The 24,278-nt window shown below is 37.3% G+C and overlaps 1 protein-coding gene across 2 annotated transcripts in view; it reads right to left on the bottom strand.

Annotated features, from left to right (window-relative positions):
- Positions 1-24,278, bottom strand: part of ZFP91 (ZFP91 zinc finger protein, atypical E3 ubiquitin ligase) — a 47,724-nt gene that overhangs the window by 4,152 nt on the left and 19,294 nt on the right. Inside the window, exons 3-10 of one of the 2 annotated variants that reach the window (XM_026012809.2) lie at positions 7,520-7,732; positions 7,242-7,278; positions 6,305-6,409; positions 5,640-5,774; positions 4,834-4,884; positions 4,358-4,436; positions 2,862-2,976; positions 3-102 (exon numbers count right to left, since the gene is read on the bottom strand). In XM_026012809.2, coding sequence (XP_025868594.1) covers positions 3-102; positions 2,862-2,976; positions 4,358-4,436; positions 4,834-4,884; positions 5,640-5,774; positions 6,305-6,409; positions 7,242-7,278; positions 7,520-7,732 — 835 coding nt within the window. The remainder of the gene's footprint in view (positions 1-2; positions 103-2,861; positions 2,977-4,357; positions 4,437-4,833; positions 4,885-5,639; positions 5,775-6,304; positions 6,410-7,241; positions 7,279-7,519; positions 7,733-24,278) is intronic. The other variant, XM_026012810.2, reaches the window with a different exon arrangement.

Here is a 24,278-nt window from a genome sequence, read left to right as displayed (position 1 = left end):
ACTGTAATGGCTTCTCGCCAGTATGAATCATCCGGTGCACTGCCAGATTGTGAGAACTCTTGAAGGCCCTAGCACAATATTCACAGATATAATCCCTTTGATCTAAGAAGAAAAATAATGTGGTTAGTGTTCCACTTAGAATCCCTGTATAAGTAATTTTCCCAGTTCACAGTAAGCAAGCAGATGATCAGTCAGGTCATTTACAGTAAAAGTAGTACTGCTTTCAATCTATAAAACAATGGATAAATACAATTTTAAGAAGAAATATACCACTTTCAATTTTTGTTTAAAAAGTCCATATATTCAGTAGCATAAGGACTAGTTTTAAAAAACTAAACGAAACAAAACCAGAAACAACTTAATGGATATGAGAACTGGAACCCTAATCTCAATCTCGCCAGTAATCTAATTCTTGGATAAACTGCTTAGTAATAAGTAAATAATGATATTTTCCTTGGATTTTATTCTTTAAAAGTTTTTTCAGATTGTGAAAGCTGAACGCTTACATATAAAGAATTTGGCACTCAAACCACTACCATCACCACCACATTCCCTAGAAGAAAAGTGATCCATGATTAAAGTGGTAATCATATCTTCTATTTTGGTTTTAAAATTGTTACCCAGAATAAACAATTTCTCTCAAAAGGTTCAAGTGGCTGCTATCAAATACATCAAACAGTATCTGTATTCTTTACCTTATTCTCTCCTACCCCGTATCTTCTGCAACATTCAACCTCCCCTCTGTCATTTCAAAATACCCATAATTTTCGTAGGATTTTTGATGAATTTGGTAACATAGGGTAGACTCTATGGGCCAAAGGAGCATTGCACTAAATTATTTCTTTATCACTTGGTTTGGAGAGAAGCGGGTAAGGGGATGCTCTGTATCTCTTGAATAAACGACCACTATGTTTTCTAGGTCTTTCACTTAAAATTGCTACAAATAGTCACAGTGAAAACATGAGGATAAGTTAAAAGGCAAACAATATTCGATTTAATTCTATACTCTATCCCAACAGTTCTAAAGCCAAGTGTAGGAGAATAGTCAAGTTTGTCTCAAGCTTGAATACACTTAGGAATCAACTGGGGGATCTCAGTAAATGCAGTTGGTAGTTGAGCAGGTCTGAGGCAGTCTGAGATACTGCATCTCTAATAGTGGCTCAAGTGATGCCAATGCCTGTTGGGCTATCTTCTACATGCTAAATAGGCGAGGTCTAAAAATGGACTTTTAACCCAAGGACAATTCTTAGTGTCTCCCAAATCTGTCCCCTGTTCCAGCTTCATTATTGCATGGCAAATTTGGGTGGGGCATCTACTTGCTTAAATCAATCACATGTTCAAAGGGAGTCTGTTTGCACTAATTTGGAAAAGGAGAACTACAATAACATCATAAAAGTGTATTAACCAGATGTAAATATTTGGAATGGACTGAACTTCTAAAACAGTCAGTTTGTCATAGCAGGCCTATGGTATTTAGCTAACGTAGTCTAAACTAGTTGTCAGAAATTACTTTTGTAGAGAATAAAACAGAATTAACAGGGAGGAGTGGAGAAAGGCAGCACCTAGCAAGGAACAGAGTGGAGACAGTCCTCTCCATGAAGCGGTGGCACCATACAATGAGAAAACTGTAGACTCTGCAATGATTCAGGCCTGAGCTCAAATCGTGGTGCTCTGAAATGTCCACTGTGTGCCAGGCTTCAAGCAGTAAACAACATTTACATGTGCTCTCTTTTCATCCTTAAACTAACTCCATGATGTCAGTGACATTAGCCGCCCCCCCACACCTTTTTTTTAGATGAGGGAAAGTGAGAAGAAATAACTTGTCTAAGTCACACATACAATAAAAGATGGAGAGGGTACATGTATCAGTATAACCCTGAGTAGGAGACAACTGAAATTCCTAGTCTTACCTTTATGACTGTTGAGAAGATAGCATGTAATAATCCAGTGTCTGGCACCTATTCAATTAGCTCTAACACCCAGGCTTATTTGTTCCCATTAGCTGAACTGCATGGAGATTGTCAGTGGATAAAATGAATGGAATTTGGAATCATTCTAGAGTATGTATAATGAAGACACATTCGGTTTCTCTTTTTGAGTCAATAGCTCCTACAGGAGATTACATACAATTCAGTAGCTAGCCTTTCTGACCACAGTAGCAGAAGTGTCAGAAGCTACTTAATAGTTACCACAGAACTATAGGCTCTCTCTTCATACTCAATTCTAGTCCATAAGAGCTACTAAAAGTATCTACTGGAAATGGAATTAGAAAATCCTGATTCTGATAAATACCACCGGTGTTACCAAGGGCAAGTTACGTAATGTGTAAAGCCTCTTGTTTCTTAGCTTTAAGACAAGGGTAATACAAGCAAACTTGGTGATGCTGAATGGATGGATAACCAGTAACAGTTGATAGAGGATATGTGCTCAATAAAAAATTAATCTGTTCATAAAAGTCAAAGGATCAAAGTAAAAAGCCCTAGTTTGCTCATCCCTTATGTTTTATTATATTTTATTTTCATACCTTTCTCTCAACACCTGACTATAGACTCTCAAAATTTACATTAAAAAAAAGATCATTACCAATCTACATACTTAAAAGTAGAACGCATTTAAAACTTGATAAAACATTTTATTTAAAACAGTACCTGTACGGGCAGCCTGGGTGGCTCAGCAGTTTAGTGCCGCCTTCAGCCCAGGATCTGATCCTAGAGACCCGGGATCGAGTCTCCCATGTCAGGCTCCCTGCATGGAGCCTGCTTCTCCCTCTGCCTGTGTCTCTGCCTCTCTCTCTCTCTCTTTCTCTGTGTCTCTCATGAATAAATAAAAATCCTTAAAAAAAAAAAAAAAAAAAAGAGTACCTGTATGATGTTTGGCATGTCGTAGAAGTTGCTTTTGGAGCCTGAAGAGTCGCCCACAGGAGGGATGAGGACATACGTATTTCTTCTTCAGCAAATGCTGATACTTAATGTGGTGCTAAAACAGTTAATAGAAAATAAAGAGCGTTAAAAATTAAGGCTTTCTGAAAGCTTGTTCCTTTGCTAAGTCAAAAGTGCTAAAGGAGGGGCACCAGGGTGGCTTAGTCGGTTAATCGTACAACTCTGGTTTTCAGCTCAGGTCATGATCTCAGGGTTTTGAGATGGAGCATGGCATCAGACTCTTTGGCTGGGTGAAGTCTGCTTGAGATTCTCTCTATCTCTCTCTCTCTCTCTCTCTCTCTCCCTCCCTCCCCCTCAAAAGTGCTAAAGGGAAATCAAATACTCTGCATATGGAGGGTGTGTATATGCAGTACAACAGTTAAGAACACAGGCTATGCAAATACAGAGAGCTGGATTCTAATCTGAGTATATCATTCATGATAGGAAATGTGCTTAAATACTGTGAGCTATAGTTCTCATTTGTAAAATGGACATAAATGTAAGTGTCTTTCAGCATAACTGTGAGGATACAGACATCATGTGTTGTATGGTGCTTAGTGCAGCACAATGCATACAGTGAAAGAACAGAAGCAACCACTATTATCACAGAGCCAGAATCAAAGAGGTAAGGCCTTAGTCTCATGTTATCCTTGCTGCTAAACTAAAAATCAAATAGGCATTTCTTAAGCTTTTGTAATAAGCATTTCACTTTCATGTTTTCTGCCAGGCCTAAGTATAAGCTATATCTTAATTCATTTTTTAAAAAAATCTACTAAGAACAAACCAGAACAAAAAAACCAAAAACCTGAAGTTTTTTTTATTTTAAACATTATTTAAGAAATCACAGGTCAGAGTTGCTATTTTTAAAAAATATAAAATAAAGTCTATTCATCTGTGTCTTTGGTGTGCTGGTACAATCATCTCTTATATCAGAAGTATTTATAGCACGATGAGAAAGACTGGGCTATTCCAAGATTCCAAGGAAATTCTTTATTTGATCTCATGTTCTTAGACATTTTTCTTTTAACACAATGACTAAAGTAATCTTATGCCTTGTTATTATTTATTTTTAAAAACATTTTATTTATTTATTTGACCCAGAAAGTGTGTGCGCTTGAGAAAGAGCACTAGCAGTGGGGAGGTGGGGGAGGTGCAGAGGGGGAGGGAGAAGCAGACTCCCCACTGAGCAGGAAGCCTGGTGCAGCACTCGATCCCAGCACCCTGGGATCATGTCCTGAGCTGAAGGTAGATACTTAACTGAGCGCCCCCCCAGCGCCCACTTTTATGCCTTTTTAAAAGAAAACGGTTTTTTTTTTTTTTTGACCCTGTATGTCAATGATAAAGCCTACACAAGTTCACAAATTTTAGCATCTCATGAAATACAAGAACCAGTAATGGAACCTAACCTGAAAGGCTGCCTTATGTAACAATTTACTGACCTGCAAATAGCGGGGGTGAGCAAGAACAGTTCCACATCCTTCCATTTCACAACGGACATATTGGATTGGAGGCTTTTTTCTATTATCAATATGTAGGAGAAAAGTTAGCGAACAGAAGAGGCATTCTGCACCGTGGCTTAACTCAATGTATAATAGGGAACAGCAATTTTATAGTATGAAGAATTAAAATCTCTTTACTAGTTTATAGCTTGCACAGAATGTTAGAAATAACCAGAAACTGACAAATGTTTGATAAGAGTTTTTTTAAAAAAAGCACAAAATAAACTAGTAACCCCTGCCCAAAAGGTAAAGAAGTGTTAAGATTTTTAGAAACTTTAAGACCCTGCGATAGAATTAAAAACACAGTAACTCTGCATCAAGGATATATTAGTAAAGTTGCACTTGAGAAATTTTTAAATAACCATTCCTGCAAGGTAATGATGAGTAATTATGTGAGTAAGATACGTATAAATTACCTCCTTTTGGGTAATCGTGGACTTTTGTCATCTTTTCGCCTTCTTCCTCTCCTATAATTAGAAAACAGAGTAATTGTCCACATATTCCAGACTGAAGCTTACAAAGCCAAGAATGGCTAAAGACCCACACTGTAGACTGAAGAGCAGATGGCAGAAACAAAGGATAATTACAATATACACAGTATACAAAGACATATCTGACAAACCAAAGATGTCATTCTGAAGTAATTTCACTTAAATAAATCTGTATTACAAGTTAAATACATACGTGTCATAAACTATATACATTACTATGGAAGATCTGGATAAAGCTCAAGGTTACTACTTGAAGAGTCTATCACTTAAATTCAATCAATTTGAAAAGGAGAATAGTCTATTGTATAAACACCCAAAAATATAAACTATACTCTCCTTATAATAGAACCAAAAAGCCTAAACACTTAAAGCAAATCTTATTTCTGCAACAGGCAATGACTGCTGGACAAGAAGTCAAGATTCTTCAATCATTTGCCCTATTTGCCCTTCTTTTGAGGATCCACATTTGTCGTAATTTTCCTTGCTCTCTCTACACCCTCTGTATCCCATTAGCTCCTGTCTTGCCCACTCATTTAAACATCTTTAAGTATTGCTTTGGATTAAATTTAAACTTTTCAAGCTTTTGAGAGCGCCTCTGCAATGAAACTGTCAGCTGCCTGAGGCAGCAATATGCACCTGTCAATACCCCTCTCCTCACTCCCACTCTTTTTTCCCACCAATGGCTTTAAAATCTGTTAAGTTTCCATTTTTAGTAGTAATTGCCTACTCACTTCCTAGGAGGTTCCTCATCCTCCCTAATTTCATTCTCTTCTTCTTTCACCTCTACCTCTACTTCCACTTTTATTTCTTTCTTCTCCTTCTCTTCTTTCACCTTCCCTGATTTTCTCCGTGGTTTTGGGGTTTCCCTGAAAACACAAACAAATTTAACATTGGTATCCAGTAAGGGATCTTTGCAAGGGGGAATTGTGACAACAGGGTAAAACCCGTGGTTATCATTGATTTATTGAAAAATTATGATCCAAAAAAAAAAAAAAAGAAAAATTATGATCCTTAGCTCATGAAATGTAATTTACAGTCAACTGTTCCTTACATGCACATTAAAAGCCACTCAGGCTAAAAATAATCAAGAATCAAAATTCACTATAGTCGTAAAGAGAAAGACAAGAGTAAAAAATTCTAAGTATTCAGGCAATTGATGGTATCTTAAGATAAACATGCAGACATTCAGTATTTTGAATATGATCAAAATAAAGTTCTATAACTAGAAGGGAGAGCTGTGTGAAAGAGTTATAAGATAATGTTAAATTGGCAAAACAAGTGCATAATTAATTACTCATTTAAAATTAAGTCTATTAACAACATGGTGAAATAAAAGCATGCAACAGTGCTTTCCTTATTCTTCACTGACACGTCTGAAATAAAATCTGAGACGTGCCTCTCTAAGTGGGGTTTGTAGGTCTCATCTCTTGGGTCATCTTTGAATGGTATCTCCTCTTCACTGATTAACATCTCTTCTTCCTCTTCCTCCTCCTCATCGCTACTAAAAAGGAATAGAGATTAGAAATTCTACTTCTAAGGATTATATATCTGACTAGATTTTATTTGCTCATTTATTTAAAAGTAGCCAAAGGGAAAAAAAAAAAAGTAGCCAAAGATTCACAAGAAATTATCTAGAAGTTTTATCCTTATGGTCTAACTGGACTAGCAATCTTAGCTGTTTATTATCGTAATAATTATAACTAAAAATCTATAAATCCTAAAAAGGCTATTACTTCATTAAATAAAGGTAAGGTGAGGACTGCTCAATGGCACTAAGAGCTAAAAAAAAACAAAACAAAACAAAACAAAACAAAACAAAACAAAAAAAAACAGAAAAACTTTTAAGCAGTGCCTCCGTGTTTCAGTTTGTTAAATGTCCAACGCTTGATTTCAGCTCAGGTCATGACCTCAGGGTCCTGAGACAGAGCTCCACCTTAAGATTTCAAGGTTCTCTCTCTGCCTCTCAATCCCTTCTTTTAAAAAACAACAGTCTATAATCCTATGTCTAGTAATCCAATGATCTGCTTTACCAAAAAGATCAGCAAGCCCCCCCCCCACCCCAAAGCAAATACCAAAAACCCTAGTCAAAACCTCCATTTCCCATTAGTTGCTAACATGGAATAAGCCAGAATATAGAAAGTACTCAAGACCTGCTTTTTGAACTAAATAACTAAAGATTACATGGTTAAAGCACTAATCAAGAACAAAGTAGCACCTAAACTAAATACCAAAACTGATTTTTTTTTTTTTAACAGCTCAACACTCTTTCAAGCAGGAAACAACTTTTGTGTGTGGTCTAATATCCCCAAAGTTTTAAATATGAAGTTTCTTACCTAATGCCACCTGGAGACTGATGTTCTTCTGTCCCATCTGGCGAAAGAAAGCAAAACAAAACTTTATCTTTACAGATACAGATATTTTGTCTCTGCAGCCAAGACACTCAAACCAAATTACTGCCTGGGATAACCATACAAAAGGAGTTTATCTGCAAATTTTCTGAAAGGAACCCTGTATCACCACACCTACCCCTGAAAGGTAAGCTGTTCAACATTACATTTAAAATCAACATGCAACTGGGTTATTAAATAACCATACTTCACTTGTACTGTACCATAATCAAGCTGATCTGTATTTGGTTCTGATTTGCAGATGAGCTGCAATGAACCGGTCTTTGACCTAGAGCTGCGGGTGTTCTCTGTGTCATGATGCCGAGAAACAGACGTCCTGCTACTGCTGCGCCAGCCCCGGCTAGGCCTGGTTGCAGCAATGGAGACTTCCTGAGGGAGGGTAGAATCGTCTTCTTCCTCTTTCTCTTCCTTAGGATCTGGATGAAAACATGTATCATTGCTTATAACCATCTTGGTAGATCTACTATTGTAACCAAAACATTAATAAAAAACAAAGTAAATTTTTTCAGGAGAAAAGCCCCTCAGATATTTACTGAGATAACAGAAACAAGGTGACAGAAAACTTATCCTTATTGTCCATCATTCTAAAAACTTCCATGTTGTCAAGCAGTTTTATATTGTCTTATCTACTAAATAATGGATTGCTAATAGAAGTATGCAAAATATACCAAATTCTATTCACAGGATTCTAACCTTTTCATTTGAGACAAAGGCAACTAAATTAAGTGAGTTGTCCCCAAAAGATGGCCAGAACTTCTTACAGAAACACAAAGAAGATGGGGCGCCTGGCTGGCTCAGTCATTAAGCAGCTACGTTCAGCTCAGGTCATGATCTCAGGGTCCTAGGACTGAGCCCTATGTAGGGCTTCCTGCTCAGCGGGGAGTCTGCTTGTCCCTCTGCGCCTCCCCTCGCTCATGCCAATAAATAAATAAAATCTTAAAAAAAAAAAAAAAAAAAGAAACACAAAGAATAAATCACAGGTCCAGATGTTTTAATAATCGAATAACACTGAAAGAAATTGCCAAAGAGGAACTGCACACTAAAAATGCTTTCCCTTGACTCTAGTCAATAGTTCTTAGAATCACATCATGAATTTGAATTGACCTATAGGGCCAATCATGATCAAGCCCAGCTCCATGCTGCTCTGCTTCAGTTATCCTATAAGATGCTGTGCACAAGCACAGACACAATCTGTCCGTTATCCTATATGTTCTTCATGCTTTGAAGGGCGAATGAAGTGAGGTGAGGGCTATTTCCCCCTTCTGAGCAATAAATAAGAAGCTTTAGTATAAGAAACTGGGTTTCATTCCCAGCGTAATTTTTTACATATAGATATATATAGATACATAAGTATGTTGGTACACTAAAAATGAGTCTATTTTGACTACAGACAATTCTTTCATTAATCTTAGAAAAGGCCTTTCTAAGAGTAACACAAAATTTTAGTTCTTAAAACTGATACCTATGATTATATAAACACAAAAACAACCTTCTGCATTGCAAATTCCACTAATAAGCAAAATTTAACAGTCCAACAGAAAAAGAGCTTTTTGGTAAAAACGTGTGGCTCTCACACACAAACAGAAAAAAGGTCAATCCTCTCATGACAGGATAAACTCAAATGCAGACGATTAGTGAGACACCACTGTTCCCCTATCGTACTGACGATACGAATGTTTGACAACTGTGTATTGTCCAAGTTGGAGGAAAAGAGTAATACAGATGATAGCATGTGCACTGGTAAAACCTCTTTGAAGGGCACTCTGACAGTATCTATCAAAATTATGTGTATCCTTTCACATTAATTTCAACTAGTAAGAAGTTACCCTACAGAATTACAATCACACTTAGGTATAGAGGTAGTCATTATAGCACTGTTTTTAGTATGAAAGAGCAGAAAACTAAACATCAGCAAGGGCCTGGTTACATGAATTGATACATCTAGTCAGTAGGCAACTGCATGGAAATAATTCTATGACATTTTATCATGCAAAAAAACCCATATCCATATAAAATCCAAATATTATATAGGTGTTTTATATATAGATATAGAAATAAATGTTATATGTATATGTAAGTTATATATATTATACATGACAATTATACTTCTGAAAGGATATAGAAGAAATTGATAAGATAAATTTTGGTCACTTCCAGAGGTCCAAAAATATGCCCAGTGATTTCCTCAGTACCTACCCTAGGAAAATAAACTGGCACATGGAGGTTCACTGTAGCATGTTCTTAACAGTTAAAGAATGGAAACAACCTATTCCCCCCCTCAATAAGAAAATGTTCAAGTAAACTATGGTGTATTACTGAGATGGAATATTATATAGAGGCATCTGTAAAAAAAATGACATGGAATTACTGGCAAAAATATTGTTAAACAGAAATTAAGCAAAAAATAAGACACAAACCTACATAAAACATTGTTTTTTTTTTAAGATCTGAAAAATACAATTTCCTCCACTGTGGAACAAGGCAGTAAATGGGGGGGGGGGGCCTATTTTAGCTTTAACCGTATTCTGAAAGTTTTATGAGAATATTTGAAGGTAATATAATTAGTTTGAAATGCGGAGAATAGCAGTGGGAACTCCTAAAAACCTGACAATTTTTAAATCAGATATGCATTTCCTTTCAGTTTTCTTTCCCACTCAGTGCCTGTCTCACTCTTCTCATATCTGAGCTACTTTATGTATCAAAATAATGCAATAATAAAAAAAAAAGGTTAGAATTGACAATATCTTCAACTATCTATAATCCAACAAGTTTACCCAGAAAATAACTGAAAGGTCAAAGAAACCTGTTCAAGATCATAAAGCTAGCTAAACAGACCCAGATATAAAAATCATATCTTGAGACTAGTAATCAAGAACTTCTCCATCTAGGTCATGGCTGCTTTTAAGATAATCTCTTCAAAGGGAGCAATTCGACATCCTCTATAAAGAAGAATAAATAACGTAGAGAGAGTCTTCCTTGTTAACCCACGTATACTAATTTGGACTTTAAACCCACTCCATAACTTCCTATTAAAGGTTTTTTCTTCATGATGAAAGGATTATTCAGCCACACCTTTTCATGCTGTTAATCAAATGATGGCAATTTGATAAGAATTGCTTATTCTTATAAATAAAGCATAATAACCTATTTTATCCACCCCATCCCCACAAAAACTCATTAAAAAAAATAAAGCATTATCAGAGTGATGTCAGCAAAATGTCCCTCCAACAGAAACACACAAGCAATCACATTCACATGCACCCACACACGTGTGCCAAAATCAACTTTGTAAAAAAAAAAAAAAAAAAAAAAAAGGAAGATACTCATAGGTTTACAGCAACCAAGAGAACACTTAAGAAGGGCAGAGAATGGAGCAGATAGAATATTTGAAAAAATAAAGGCCAAAAGTTTCTCAAAATTAGTTAAGACATGTATCTACACAAAAAGTTCCATAAGCTCCACAAACTCCAATAAGACAAATTCTGGGAAACTGAATAAAGGAAAGATATTTACAAAGGAGTTGGCTGGCTAGAAAGGGGAGCTCTCAGGCCATACCACTTGCTGCAATCCTTTGCAGACTCAAGACAAAGAAGCCCCATCTACTGACCCAGCGGGAAGAAGGAAGATTTTTCTTCTGGCCCGGCAACAGCCCAGCCAATGAGTCATCGTCACAGCTTGGCCAATGAAAATCTATTATATTTCGAACTCCTAGTTTACTCCAATGAACCAATGGACTTTGGGTTCATAACAGCAACCCCTATCTCATACCCCCCAAAAGTTCCTTTCCTTTGTTTGTGGGACTCGCCTGTAGCTTTTGTTATTGCTTGCCTGTCCAGAATTGTAATTCCTCTGCTATTCCTGAATAAATCCATTTTGCTTGTAAAATAACTGGCTGCTTTACTTTTAAGGTCAATGACTCATGAGACCCACATCAAGACACATTACCATCAAACTGTCAAAAGCCAAAGACAGAATCTTGAAAACAGCATAAGAGAAGTGACTCATCGGGTATAAGAAATGCTTAGGGGAACCCTGGGTGGCGCAGCGGTTTGGCGCCTGCCTTTGGCCCAGGGCGCGATCCTGGAGACCCACGATCGAATCCCACATCGGGCTTCCAGTGCATGGAGCCTGCTTCTCCCTCTGCCTGTGTCTCTGCCTCTCTTTCTCTGTGACTATCATAAATAAATAAAAATTAAAAAAAAAAAAAAGAAATGCTTAGTATCATTAATAATCTATTTCTCATCCGAAACTAGGGAGACCAGAAGGTAGAGAGATGCCATATATAAAGTGGCAATGTCAAGCAAGAACTCTCTATCTGGTAAAATGCCCTTTCAAAAGGGAGACATTCTCAGGTAAACAAGAGCAGAATTTGTTGCTAGTAGACCTATCCTATAAGAAACACTAGAGGGAGTCCTCCAGGCTGAAAGGACACTAGGAATTAACTCAAAGCCATTATGAGGAAATAAAAACACCTTAATTACATAAATAAATATAAAATAGTCTCACTGTGTTTTTGGTCTGTAACTCATTTTCCCAACATGACTTAAAAGTATATAAAACAGTAATTAAACACCTATGTTAATGAGCACATGATATAGAAAGATTCCAAGTACTGGCATCTTTCTTGCTTAACAATTCATTCCTTAATTTATCTCTTTCCTCTCACTTTTAGTATGGAGTGGTAAGAAGAAACCAGACTGCACTTTCCACACTTTGCTTGGAAATCTTTTCAGCTAAATATACAAGTTCCTCACTTAGAAATTCTACTTTCCACTCAAGAAAACATAACTCAAGCTAAGTTATCTGCCACTTTATAACTAGGGTTACCTTTTTTCCACTTTCCATCAACATCTTCATCATTTCCTTCTAAGGCCTTTCCAGATTACCTTTAATGTCTGTATTTCTGCCAGCCTTCTTTAAGGCAATCCAGGCTGCTTTCTGATTAACTGCCTCAGAATTCCCCTACCTACTAGCCATTAACCAAAACCATTTCCATATATTCAGGTATATTTTGTTGCAGCAAAACACGACTTCCAGTATCAAACTCTGTATTTGTTTACTAGGGTTCCATAAGAAATGACCACAAAGACCTATTTATGTGCAAAGATCCTATTTCCAAATACATTACATTAACAGGTACTCAACATCTTTTTTGGGGGGAAACAATTCAACCCACAGCAAGAGGCTCTACTAATAAAAGACAAACTAGACTTCAAGTCAAAAACTGTTATGAGAGACCAAAAAAGGACACTGTATACTGATAAAAGGGTCAATCAAGAGGATACAAGGATTATAAACACATACACACCTAATATATGAAGCAAAAAAATGACAATTAAAGGGAGAAATAGCCAGTACTAAAACAAGAGACTTTAGTACCTTACTTTCAGTAATGGATACAGTAGTCAGAAGTCTAATTAGGAAATAGAAGACTTGAGTAACTCTATGGAAAAAAAATCAGACCTAACAGATATATAAAAAAATACTTCACATAAAACCAGAATACTAGAATACACAGTCTTCTCAAGTGCACACAGGAGATTCTCCAGGGAAGACCATATGTTAAGCCTCAAAACAAGTCTTAAGAAATTTAAAAAGACTGAGATCATATAAAAAATGTTCTCTAATCACCACAGAATGAAACTAGAAATCAGGATCAGAAAGAAAACCAGAAGATATTCACAAGTATGTGGAAATTAAAACAACACACTCTTCAATAAAGATGTTAAATAAATCACAAGGGAAATTAGAAAACACTTAAAGGTGAGTGAAAAGGAAAACACAAGACAGCATAACTTAAGGGCTGTAACAAAAGCAGTCCTTGGAGGGAAATTTATAGATATAAATGCCTAAAAAAACAACAACAACAACAAAAAAAACAAAATAAAAAACAAAAACCCGCATGTCTAATCAATAATCTACACCTTAGGGATCCCTGGGTGGCGCAGCGGTTTGGCGCCTGCCTTTGGCCCGGGGCGCGATCCTGGAGACCCAGGATGGAATCCCACGTCGGGCTCCCGGTGCATGGAGCCTGCTTCTCCCTCTGCCTATGTCTCTGCTTCTCTCTCTCTCACTGTGTGCCTATCATAAATAAATAAAATTTAAAAAAAAAATCTACACCTTAAAGGGAAAGGGGAAAAAAGGAAGCCAAAGCTAGAAGAAGGAAATAAAGATTAGAGCAGAGATAAATAAGATAATAGAAAACAGAGAAAAAAATTTTTTTGAAAAGATTAATGGAATTGACAAATCTTTAGCTAAACTAAAAGAAAAAAACTTAAGTTACTAAAATTGGAAATTAAAGTGAAGGAAAAAAAAGGATGAGAACACAATTAACAACTGTATGCAAACAAACTGGACAGCCTACATGAATTAAACACCTAGACACACACTAAAACTCAAGAGGAAACAGAAACCTGAACACACAGTGAAGACAATCAGTCATCAAAACCTCCCAATGAACAATATCAACAAGAGCTAAACTATGAAAGAGCCCAAATGTCCATCAACTGATGAATGGATAAAAGATGTGGTGTGTATATACATACATATACATATTAACCATAAAAAGAAATTCTGCCATTTGCAATGACATGGATGGAGCAAGAAAGTATTATGCTATGCAAAGTAAGTCAGAGAAAGACAAATACCATATGATTTCACTCACATGTGGAATTTAAGAAACATTAACAGATGTACACATGGAAAGGGGTAAAAAAAAAAAGTATAAGAGACTCTTAACTACAGAGGACAAAACTGAGGGTTGATGGAAGGAGGTGGGTGGGGATGTGCTAAATGGGTGATGAGTTCCAAGGAGGGAACTTGATGTAATGAGCACTGGCTGTTGGTGTTGTTAAGTGATGAAATTGCTGAACTCTACACCTGAAACCAATATTATACTATATGTTAACTAGAATTTAAATAAAAATTTGAAACAAAAAAATAAATAAAATGATCACTTCCAAAACCAATACACACCTCCCACTGGGGGGGGGGGGGGGGGAAGCCCAGGAGCAGATAGTTTCACTGGTGAATTCTACTAATCATTTAAAGAATACGAACGCTTCTCAAAGTCTTCCAAAAAAATAGAAGGGAACACCTCGATTCATTCTTTAAGGCCATCCTTACTCTGATACCAAAGACAAAGACACCACAAGAAGACTATAGACCAATTTCCCTTGCAAACCAAAGTCAGCAGGCACATTAAAACTATGCAGCATTTTATTTTATTTTTTTTTAATTTTTATTTATGATAGTCACACACAGAGAGAGAGGCAGAGACACAGGCAGAGGGAGAAGCAGGCTCCATGCACCGGGAGCCCGACGTGGGATTCGATCCTGAGTCTCCAGGATCGCGCCCCGGGCCAAAGACAGGTGCTAAACCGCTGCGCCACCCAGGGATCCCCTATGCAGCATTTTAACACTAAGATCAAATGTGATGTAGCCTAAGATTATGAGGGTGGTTCAATATACAAAAATCAACTGGTAAAATATACATTACTAGAATGAAGGGGGAAAAGAACAATCATCTCAAATGATGTAGAAGCATCTGACAAAATTTAGCAAACTTTCGTGGTAAGAACACACAGCAAACTGGGACCAGAATGAAACTTCCTCAACCTGAGAGAGGGCACTTATCAAAACCCCAGAGCTAATACAATACACTCAATGGCAAAAGACTGAAAATGAAAACTCTCTTCCTAAGATCAAGAACAAGACAAGGATGCTCTCTTTCTTCATTTCTTTTCAAAGTTGTACTGGAAGTTCTAGCCAGAGCAATTAGCCCAGGGGAGGGAGGAGAAGCCACCCAAATTGGAAAGAATGAAGTAAAACTATCTCTATTTGCAGATGAAATGATCTTATTTCTGAAGAAAATTCTAAAGATTCTGCAAAACTACTACCAAAGGTAACAAATTTAGCAAAGCTGAAGGATACAAGACCAACACACAAAAACATTTTGTTTTAAATACACCAGCAATGAGTAACCCAAAAAGGGAAATAAGAAAACAATTCCATTTACAATTCAATTAAAAACAATAAAATACTTGAATACAGGTAAGATGTCAATAGTCCCCAAATTGATCTACAGATTAAACACAGTCCCTATCAAAATCCCAGCTTCCGTTTTTTGCAGAAATTAACAACCTGATCCTAAAATTCATGTGAAAATGTAAGGGACCTAGATTATCCAAAACAATCCTGAAAAAGACTCACTTTGTTCTCTCCAGTCTCACAACTTACAACTCACAATAAAGCTGCAGTAATCAATCAGTATCAGTATCACCGTGTGGTACTGGCAAAAGGACAGACAGAATGACCAACAGAAGTGAACTGAGAGTCTCCATATAAACCCATACATCTATAGTCAACTGATTTTAAACAAGTTTGCTGAGACTATTAATGGGGAAAGGATCCACACAAAGAATGAAGTTGAAACCCTTACTTTAGGCCATATATAAAAATTAACTCAAAATGGATCAAAGACCTAAATAAAAGGGCTAACACCAAAAAACTCTTAGAAGAAAACCTACAGGGATCCCTGGGTGGCGCAGCGGTTTGGCGCCTGCCTTTGGCCCAGGGCGCGATCCTGGAGACCCGGGATCGAGTCCCACGTCGGGCTCCCGGTGTATGGAGCCTGCTTCTCCCTCTGCCTGTGTCTCTGCCTCTCTCTCTCTCTCTGTGACTATCATAAATAAATAAAAAAATAAAAATAAAAATAAAAAAATAAAAAAAAGAAGAAAACCTACAAAATGGGAGAAAATTATTTATAGGTATTATATTTAATAAGTCTAATACTCAGAATATATAAAGAAGTCTCAGTTCAACAAAAAGACAAATCACCAACTAAAAAATGAGCAAAGAACTTTAAGACACTTCTGTAAAGAAGATAATACAAATGGCAAAAACACACAAAAATGCTCAATATAAATCATTTATTTTTTATTCCTTTTTAAAGATTTATTAGAGAGAGAAAGTGTAAGAGTGAGACAACACAAGTAGGGGGAGCTGCAGAGGTAAGAGGGAGAAGCTGACTCCCTGCAAAGCAGGGGGCCTGGATGCAGAACTCCATCCCAGGACCCTGAGATCAGGACCTGAGACCTGAGCCAAAGACAGACGCTTAACTGACTGACTGAGCCACCCAGGTACCCCAATATAAATCATTTATGAGATGCAAATAAAAACCACAATGAGATTACCATTTCACACTCACTAGGATAGCTCTAATAATAACTTAAAAGAAACCAGAAATAACAAATGTGGAGAGATGTGGAGAAACTGCAACTCTTTTGCACATTGCTGCTGGGAATGTAAAAGGGTGCAGCCACTATGGAAAACAGGTAGTTCCTCAAAAACAAACATTAAGTTGCCATATAACCCAGCAATTGCACTCATAGGTACAGTCCTCCTACATTGAAAACAGGTATCCAAATTCTTGTACGTCAATGTTCATTTCTGTACAATACACAACAGCCAAAATGTGGAAACAATTCAAATGTCCATCAAACACTGAACAGATAAACAAAATGAAGTATATTAATGCAGTAGCATATTATTCACAAAAAGGAAAGAAATACTAAAATGTATTAACACATGCCACAACATGGATGAACTTCGAAACTATTATGCTATACAACAGGACATATTAAAGTCACATATTGTAGGATTCTACTTATATAAAATATATAGAATAGGTAAATTCAAATTAATGTTTTAAAATAAGCAAAGTAAAAGCAGATTAATCTTTGTTAGAGACTAGCTCCCTGCAGGGAAACCCTGCACTGAATCCCAGGACTAGGATCTCGCCCTGAGAGCTGAAGGCAGATGCTCAACCGCTGAGCCACTCAGGCATCCCGGGGGATGACTATTTTTAATGAGCATGGGGTCTTGTCTGATGAGGATTAAAATGTTTGGAACTAGATAAAGATGATGTTGCATAAATTATAAAGGTACTAAATGTCACTAAACCGTATGCTTTAAAATAGTTAATTTGGGGGCGCCTGGGTGGCAAAGTCAGTTAAGCATCCAACTCTTGGTTTCAGCTCATGATCTTAGTGTTGCTAAGACCAAGCCTGGTGACAGACTCTGCCTGCACTGGGTGTAGAGTCTGCCTGAGATTCTCCCCCACATTTTCTCTCTCTGTAAAATAAAATAAAATGGTTAATTTTGTTGGGTGAATTTTCCTCAAAAAAACCCAAAACAAAAGGCACTGTCAGGTTTCCAGAGCAGAAACTGACAACCAAAGGATTAACGCACACGTTAGGATAAACAATCATGACCAGATAGAAAATAACCAAGTTTCTTTTGTGTGGTACTTCAAAGACAATTTCTAGCTGTTTCTTATAAAAGCAGTTGACTTTGAAAAGGCTCCTTGATATATAATAAGAAAGAAGAAAATTCCCCTCACAAAGTGTAAGTGAAGGAAGACATCAGGCAAACTACTGCCTGAGCAACATAACATGTAGGCACAGAGAATACAACCACAACCTTGAAAGAGGAAGAAGGGACAAAGAAAGAATGGTTGGGAGAAAAAAAAAAAAAAGAAAGAATGGTTGCTACTATAATTGAGACAAAAAGATACTGGCACTACTGGCAGGAAGTTAATCCTAATTTTTTTAGGTAGCAAAAAATGAAATTTAACAGTAATTTATCTTAATCCTACAGCAACAAATAAATTTTTTTCTTTTTACATTTTAAAAAAGACTTTATTTATTTGAGAGTGAGCTCAAGCAGGGGGCTTGGGGGAAGAACAGAGGAAGAGGGAGAAGCAAGACCCCCTCACTGAGCAAAGAACCTGATGCAGGGCTCCATCCCAGGACTCAGAGGATCATGACCAGAGCTGAAAACAGAGCCTTAACTGACTGAGCTACCCAGGTACCCCAAGAACAGATAATTCTTTCAAAACAACCTCATCAAATTCTAAAAGATCAGAGCCACTTCATCATGATAAAACACTTCAAGTCAGAAGGGCCATCCTAGTATGATCTGGTCCTCCTTCAGGTTGCCCTAGTTTTCTAACTGAAGTTTAGAGAAATTAAATAACTTGTTCAAGATTACAAAAGCTAACACTGACTGTCGGATGAAACAGGGAATGGCTGGTTGGTAAGCTGGGAAGAAACCACAGTAAAAGTCTTTTCATTTCTATTTAAGTATTTACTTTTTTTTCCTGGAAAAGTAACAAATTAAATATTTGACAAGTATTAAGTGCCTAACAGTATGACGATTTTTTTTTTTTTTCAAATTTAGTCCTCACTTTGTCAAGTAATTTTTATTCTTGTTTGTATAGATGAGGAAAGCAAGTAAATAACTTTACCAGCCTCACAAATTAAGCTGTGGAGCTGGGATTTGAACCCAGGTATATCTAAGTCCAAAGTCTGTATTCTTTCTATTATACCACTCCTATAACCATATAAAAGAGAAATGGGAAAAGTGCCCAGTGAAGAGCTTAATTCAGATTTGGGTAATTTCCACTCAGCCTAAGGTTCAAGGTGCCAAGAGAGGATCTCATTTATGCAATATACTGACTTAAAGATCACGAGAATTATTCCATGAAAGTGAATTTTTAATCTAAAACTGTACATGGTATTTGTCTCAAAACAGATAAATGGAAGGAATGTTTTATGATTAAAAACCAGAACAGGGCAGCCCAGGTGGCTCCACGGTTTAGCGCTGCCTTCAGCCCAGGGCCTGATCCTGGAGACCCGGGATCAAGTCCCACGTCAGGCTCCCTGCATGGAGCCTGCTTCTCCATCTGCCTGTGTCTCTGCCCCTCTTCTCTCTGTCTGTCTCTCATGAATAAATAAAATCTTAAAAACAAAACAAAACAAAACAAAACAAACAAAAAACAGAACAAAGCTGAGAGATTTTCAAACTTCAATTATGAAATTAACTTAGTACATTTCAATCTGGTTTACTCATTTTTAAACTAACAAGGCTGCTTGTACGTAAATATGTGCTTAAATACTTAAATTAGATTTTTCTTTCTTGTTCCAGTCATTTTCTCCACTACTTACTGTATCTATGCTTTTATTTTCTTTCTTACCTATTCCAGGGTAGATATCAGCCACTGTGGCACTAAGACAAAATAAAGGATAAAAAATACTAATGAGCATTTATAAAATTTCTATGGCTATTAAAATTTTAGGTCAAAAAATTAGAATCACAAACTAAACTATTAATTTTCAAAGTATAAGCATTAGTTGAATTAGTTGTCTCTTAGAAACATTAAGACTTCACTTAGTTTTAAGAGAGTGAAAGGATGTGTTCCCCTTGACATTTTGAAAATTAGTGTTCATTAACTGAAAGATCTCTACAGCTCAAAATTTAAGATTTAAAAGTTTGAATAGATATGGTTGGATTCCGAAGGCTAAGTAAAGTGCTAGCTTGGTGATAGAGGGAAATAGGAAGGAAGGGCATGTGCAAATGTCATGAGATGGGGACTGAAAGAAGACCAATATGACTGGAGCAGAAAGAACAGGAAAGAAACTGTCACCATCTATACTGCTGCTGAAGAGGCAGGAAAATGTCTAATAAAGAAGGTCCTTGGAGTGCCTGGGTGGCTCACAGTTGGTTTAAGTGTCCAATTATTTTTTAAGATTTTTAAATAATTTTATTTATTTATTCATGAGACAGAGAGAGAGAGGCAGAGACATAGGCAGAGGGAGAAGCAGGCTCACCGCCGGGAGCCCAGTGCAGAACTTGATCCCAGTACCCTGGGATCACTCCCTGAGCCACTCAGGCATCCCTTAAGTGTCCAACTCTTGATTATGGCTCAGGTAAGGATCTCAGGATTGCGAGATGGAGCCCTGCATGGGGCTCCGTGCTCAGCATGGAGTCTGCTTGAGATTCTCACTCTCCCTCTGCTCCCCTCACCCCCCTACTAAAGGGCATGCTCTAAAATAAATACATAAAATCTAAAAAAGATCCTTGAAGGATTTTGACTTTTTATTCTAATGGCCACAGAAAGCCAGAGGAAGAATTTAAGTTGGAATGTGGCATGATGAGATTTGGAGGTTTTTAACATTTACTCTGGTTGTAAGCTAGAGAATGACCTCCGGAGGTGCAGGAGTGGATTCTAAAAGTCTACTGCAATAGAACAGGCAACAAATAATAGCCTGAAAAAGAGTACAAGCATTGGAGATGGAAAATAGTGGATATTTGTAAAATACTTAGGAGACAGACCAGACAGGACTAAAGAATGACTTCTTAGAATAGAGGGCGAAGAGAAAGAGGTCTCATGGATTTAGTTTCTAGATTTATGACCTGAGCAACTGGATAGATGGTCAAAGTACAAAGGGTCTATCCAACAAGATCTAATTGTAAATATTTATGCCCCTAACTTGGGAGCAGCTAAATATATAAATCAACTACTAACAAGTTCAAGGAAACTCATCGATAATAATTGTATTATTGGATATAATTGTATTATATCCAATAGTAGGATACCTTAACACCCCAGACAACAATGGACAGATCATTTAAGCAGAAAATCAATATGAAAACAAGAGAAAAAAAAAGATCAGGTGTCTTTTGTTGTTTTGAGGAAAACATTAGCAAAAATATGAATTCTGTTCTGGACAAGTTCAGAACAGATGTCTGCTGAGAAAAAAACATCAGTGGGTCTAGTTGAGGAAGGGATCTGGGCTACCTACCTACAATTGGGAATTACCATTATCATGTCTGATTATAGTGTTATGATCTAGATTTAGCATAGTCCACATAAAATGATCATTTTCAACTTTCATGAAATAGGTTATTCTTAAGCTATTCCCAACTTTTGGCTTATTCACTGGATTTGGCTTATTCACTGGTTCCTTTATTCCAGAAGTAGTTTTGTATTGTAAAATCTATTTTAAAAAATTAACCATAGTACAGTTTTGCTTTTGTTCAGGTCTTTCAATCCATTCTCTCCTAAGTGCACTGTCATATTTTGATGGTAAAATGTAGTGTGCAGAGTATATGGGCATGTAAAGACAGTTGTACTCAAGTATGGGTGTGACACTGACATTGAGGGTAAGTTTAAGAAAAGGGAAAACACAACAATGCTACAAAAACAGAAAAGCTCAGAGATAACAGGGCACAGAAATACTACAGGGTGAAATTTGGAAGTCCACCTAAAGAGAACTGTGTGCAATAAGACCTTGAGGAAATATAACTTATCTACACTGTAGAGGTTTTGGATCCAAGCCTAAGAAATTTGAAATTACATAGATACTAGAGAATCTGAAGGTTACACGGTAAGAGTTACAGGACTTGAATGGAGATCAGTCTAGCACACAGTGAATTTATAATAAAGAGATGGTTTGAGAGTTGTAATTTAAGATCGGGGGATGCAACTGTAGTATATCTAATGTTACTAAGGACCTTACTTAAAAATTCTAATGGATAAAGGGTTGATAGACTGAGGTCAGGTTTGGGGGGGGTGGTTGCAAAAGGAGCAGACCTTGACCACAGTGAAGATAAGGAAGAAAGAGGCATTTGGCTATTTGGTCTCTGCCTCTGCTATTCCACTAAAACAGCTGTTGATAAAGTTCCGAATGTCTTCCATGTAGTCTTCCTCTGACTGTCCTTTATTTTTATTTTTTTCTTTTTTCTTTTTTTTTTTTTTAATTATTTATTTATTTATGATAGTCACAGAGAGAGAGAGAGAGGCAGAGACACAGGCGGAGGGAGAAGCAGGCTCCATGCCCCGGGAGCCTGATGTGGGATTCGATCCCGGGTCTCCAGGATCGCGCCCTGGGCCAAAGGCAGGCGCCAAACTGCTGCGCCACCCAGGGATCCCGTCTGACTGTCCTTTAGATTTAAATGCCACAGCTCAGTGCTAGAGTATCCTCTCACTCTGTATCATTCTCTCTGTGTAATCTACTTTTGCCTGTTAAGTAGTATCCATCATAATAACCACCTACTTCAGGGTTTCCAGATGTACGTACTCAGTATAGTAAGCGACAGACCATGGTGGTGCTTTAATAGGGAAGCACTTGCCATGTGCTATGAAAGAGTTAGTTGCCTTGTAATAGTTAAACTACAAGTAAATACAAAATGAACATAACAGCACACATACAAAGTCACCTAAAAAATGGAGCTAGCACTTCGGCTAACCTAATTAATGACCATTAATAAGGAATATTATTATGTGACTGCCACTGTTCTAAGTAGTTGTGTATCATCTCACAATGAATTCTTAAAATATTCCCATCAAAATGGTACTTACTACATACTTCCCTAATTTTACAGACAGGCAAACGACATGGAAAAATGAAGAAACTTGCCAAGGACACGTAGGAAGTTCAGGACAAAGCAGAGTTCAAATCCAGGTTGTCTGATTTTTTGAAGACTATGCTCTTTAACCACAATACTCTTACACTAAAGAAACCTTGAACTCACCTGTCCTCTAAACGAACTATCGTGATCTCTGCATTATGTATCATCTCTAGATCTTGCATTTTGATTGTGATGCTACTCTTCCTTTAAAACTGCTTTTGTGGGGGTGCCTGGGTGGCTCAGCAGGTTTGACATCTACCTCTCCCTTCGGCTCAGGTCATGATCCCAGGGTCCTGGGATGGAGCCCCACATTGGGCTCCCTGCTCAGCAGAGAGACCGCCTCTCCCTCTGCCCCTCCCTTTGCTCGTTCTCTCTCAAATGATAAACAAAATCTTAAAAAACAAAAAACAAAAAAAACCCCAACAAAACTGCTTTGGCAAGGGTTTGACCAATGCTGAGCAAGGACTCTTATGTTTGTGTACCATGGGATCCTCTGAGATGTAATAAAGCTTATATACTCCTTAGGATTCTTATTTTTGAGTGTATAAAATAAAGTAGGATTTGAAAAGAAGATTTACAAAGAAAACTATAATGGAATACAATAGTTAACCCACAGATTCCTTGAACTAAAGGGTCTGATGCATTTTTGTTCTTAATTATGCACAATCTTTCAGTAGCATCTGCCACTACTGTCCCAGCTACCCCCTCCTAAAAAACTAAAATACTTTTTCCTTTACTTCTACCATTTGTTCTTCCTGGACCTTTCATCCTTCTTGGTCTCATTTGGGCTCTCCATATTCTACTTGAAATGTTGGTGTTTACAGGCCTGCTTCTTCTCTTCTCACTGAAAACACCTACATGATCTCATCCACTCCCAGAGTTCAAGTACTATCCTAAAAGCCCAAACTTTTATAACCAACTATCTACCAGTCATTTCCTTTTTAATTTTGAGGCCTTTAAGGCCTGAAGTGGAGGACAGATCTAAGCTGTGTCCAGACTCCTGACCCAGGGAAACTGAGAGATGATAAATGAGTGTTGTTTTCAGGTTGTGGTAATTTGTTACACAGCAACAGAAAACTAATCCAGTGGTCAAACACTGTGGTTCTGGCAACAACTTTAGAAAAGAATGCATGAGCTACCAAGTAACTTGATGCTAGGAAATGCTGGAATCACATAATTCTCCTTCTTCTAGAATCTTTTTTCTAATACCATGTCCACCAAGCAACTTTCTAATCCTTTGGTTTTAGGGCAAAGCCCAAGATTTTTAATGATACAGAAAGGTCCAAAGCAATGGAATATAAAGAGTTCTGTTGATAGAATATAAAATGTAAATGTGACACAAGCAGAGGTTTGAGAGAAGCACTTTTGCAAGCAAAGCTTGCTCTTTGGAAAGCTGCCCAGGCTGCCATGTTATTAAGAAGCTGGACTAGCCAGTGGAGGATGAGAGGCCATGAGGAGGAAAACCATGGTGCTGGCCCACAGCCAGCACCAACTGCTACACATGCCGGCATAGCCATCTTGCCCCATCAAGCCCTTTCAGCTGTTATATGATTGCAGCTGCCCAATGAGCCCAAGAGAACAGCAGGAGAACCATCCAGCCAACCAAAGAACAAAGAGAAATAATAAACTGTTTTAAGACACTAATTCGGGTGATGTGTTCTAAAGTAAAAGACATTAACGGAAAGACTCAATTTTTTCATCTATAAA

This window comes from Vulpes vulpes, chromosome 5 (genome assembly GCF_048418805.1).
Source record: "Vulpes vulpes isolate BD-2025 chromosome 5, VulVul3, whole genome shotgun sequence".
NCBI classification, from domain to species: domain Eukaryota; kingdom Metazoa; phylum Chordata; class Mammalia; order Carnivora; family Canidae; genus Vulpes; species Vulpes vulpes.
This window is presented reverse-complemented; position numbering and strand designations above follow the sequence as displayed.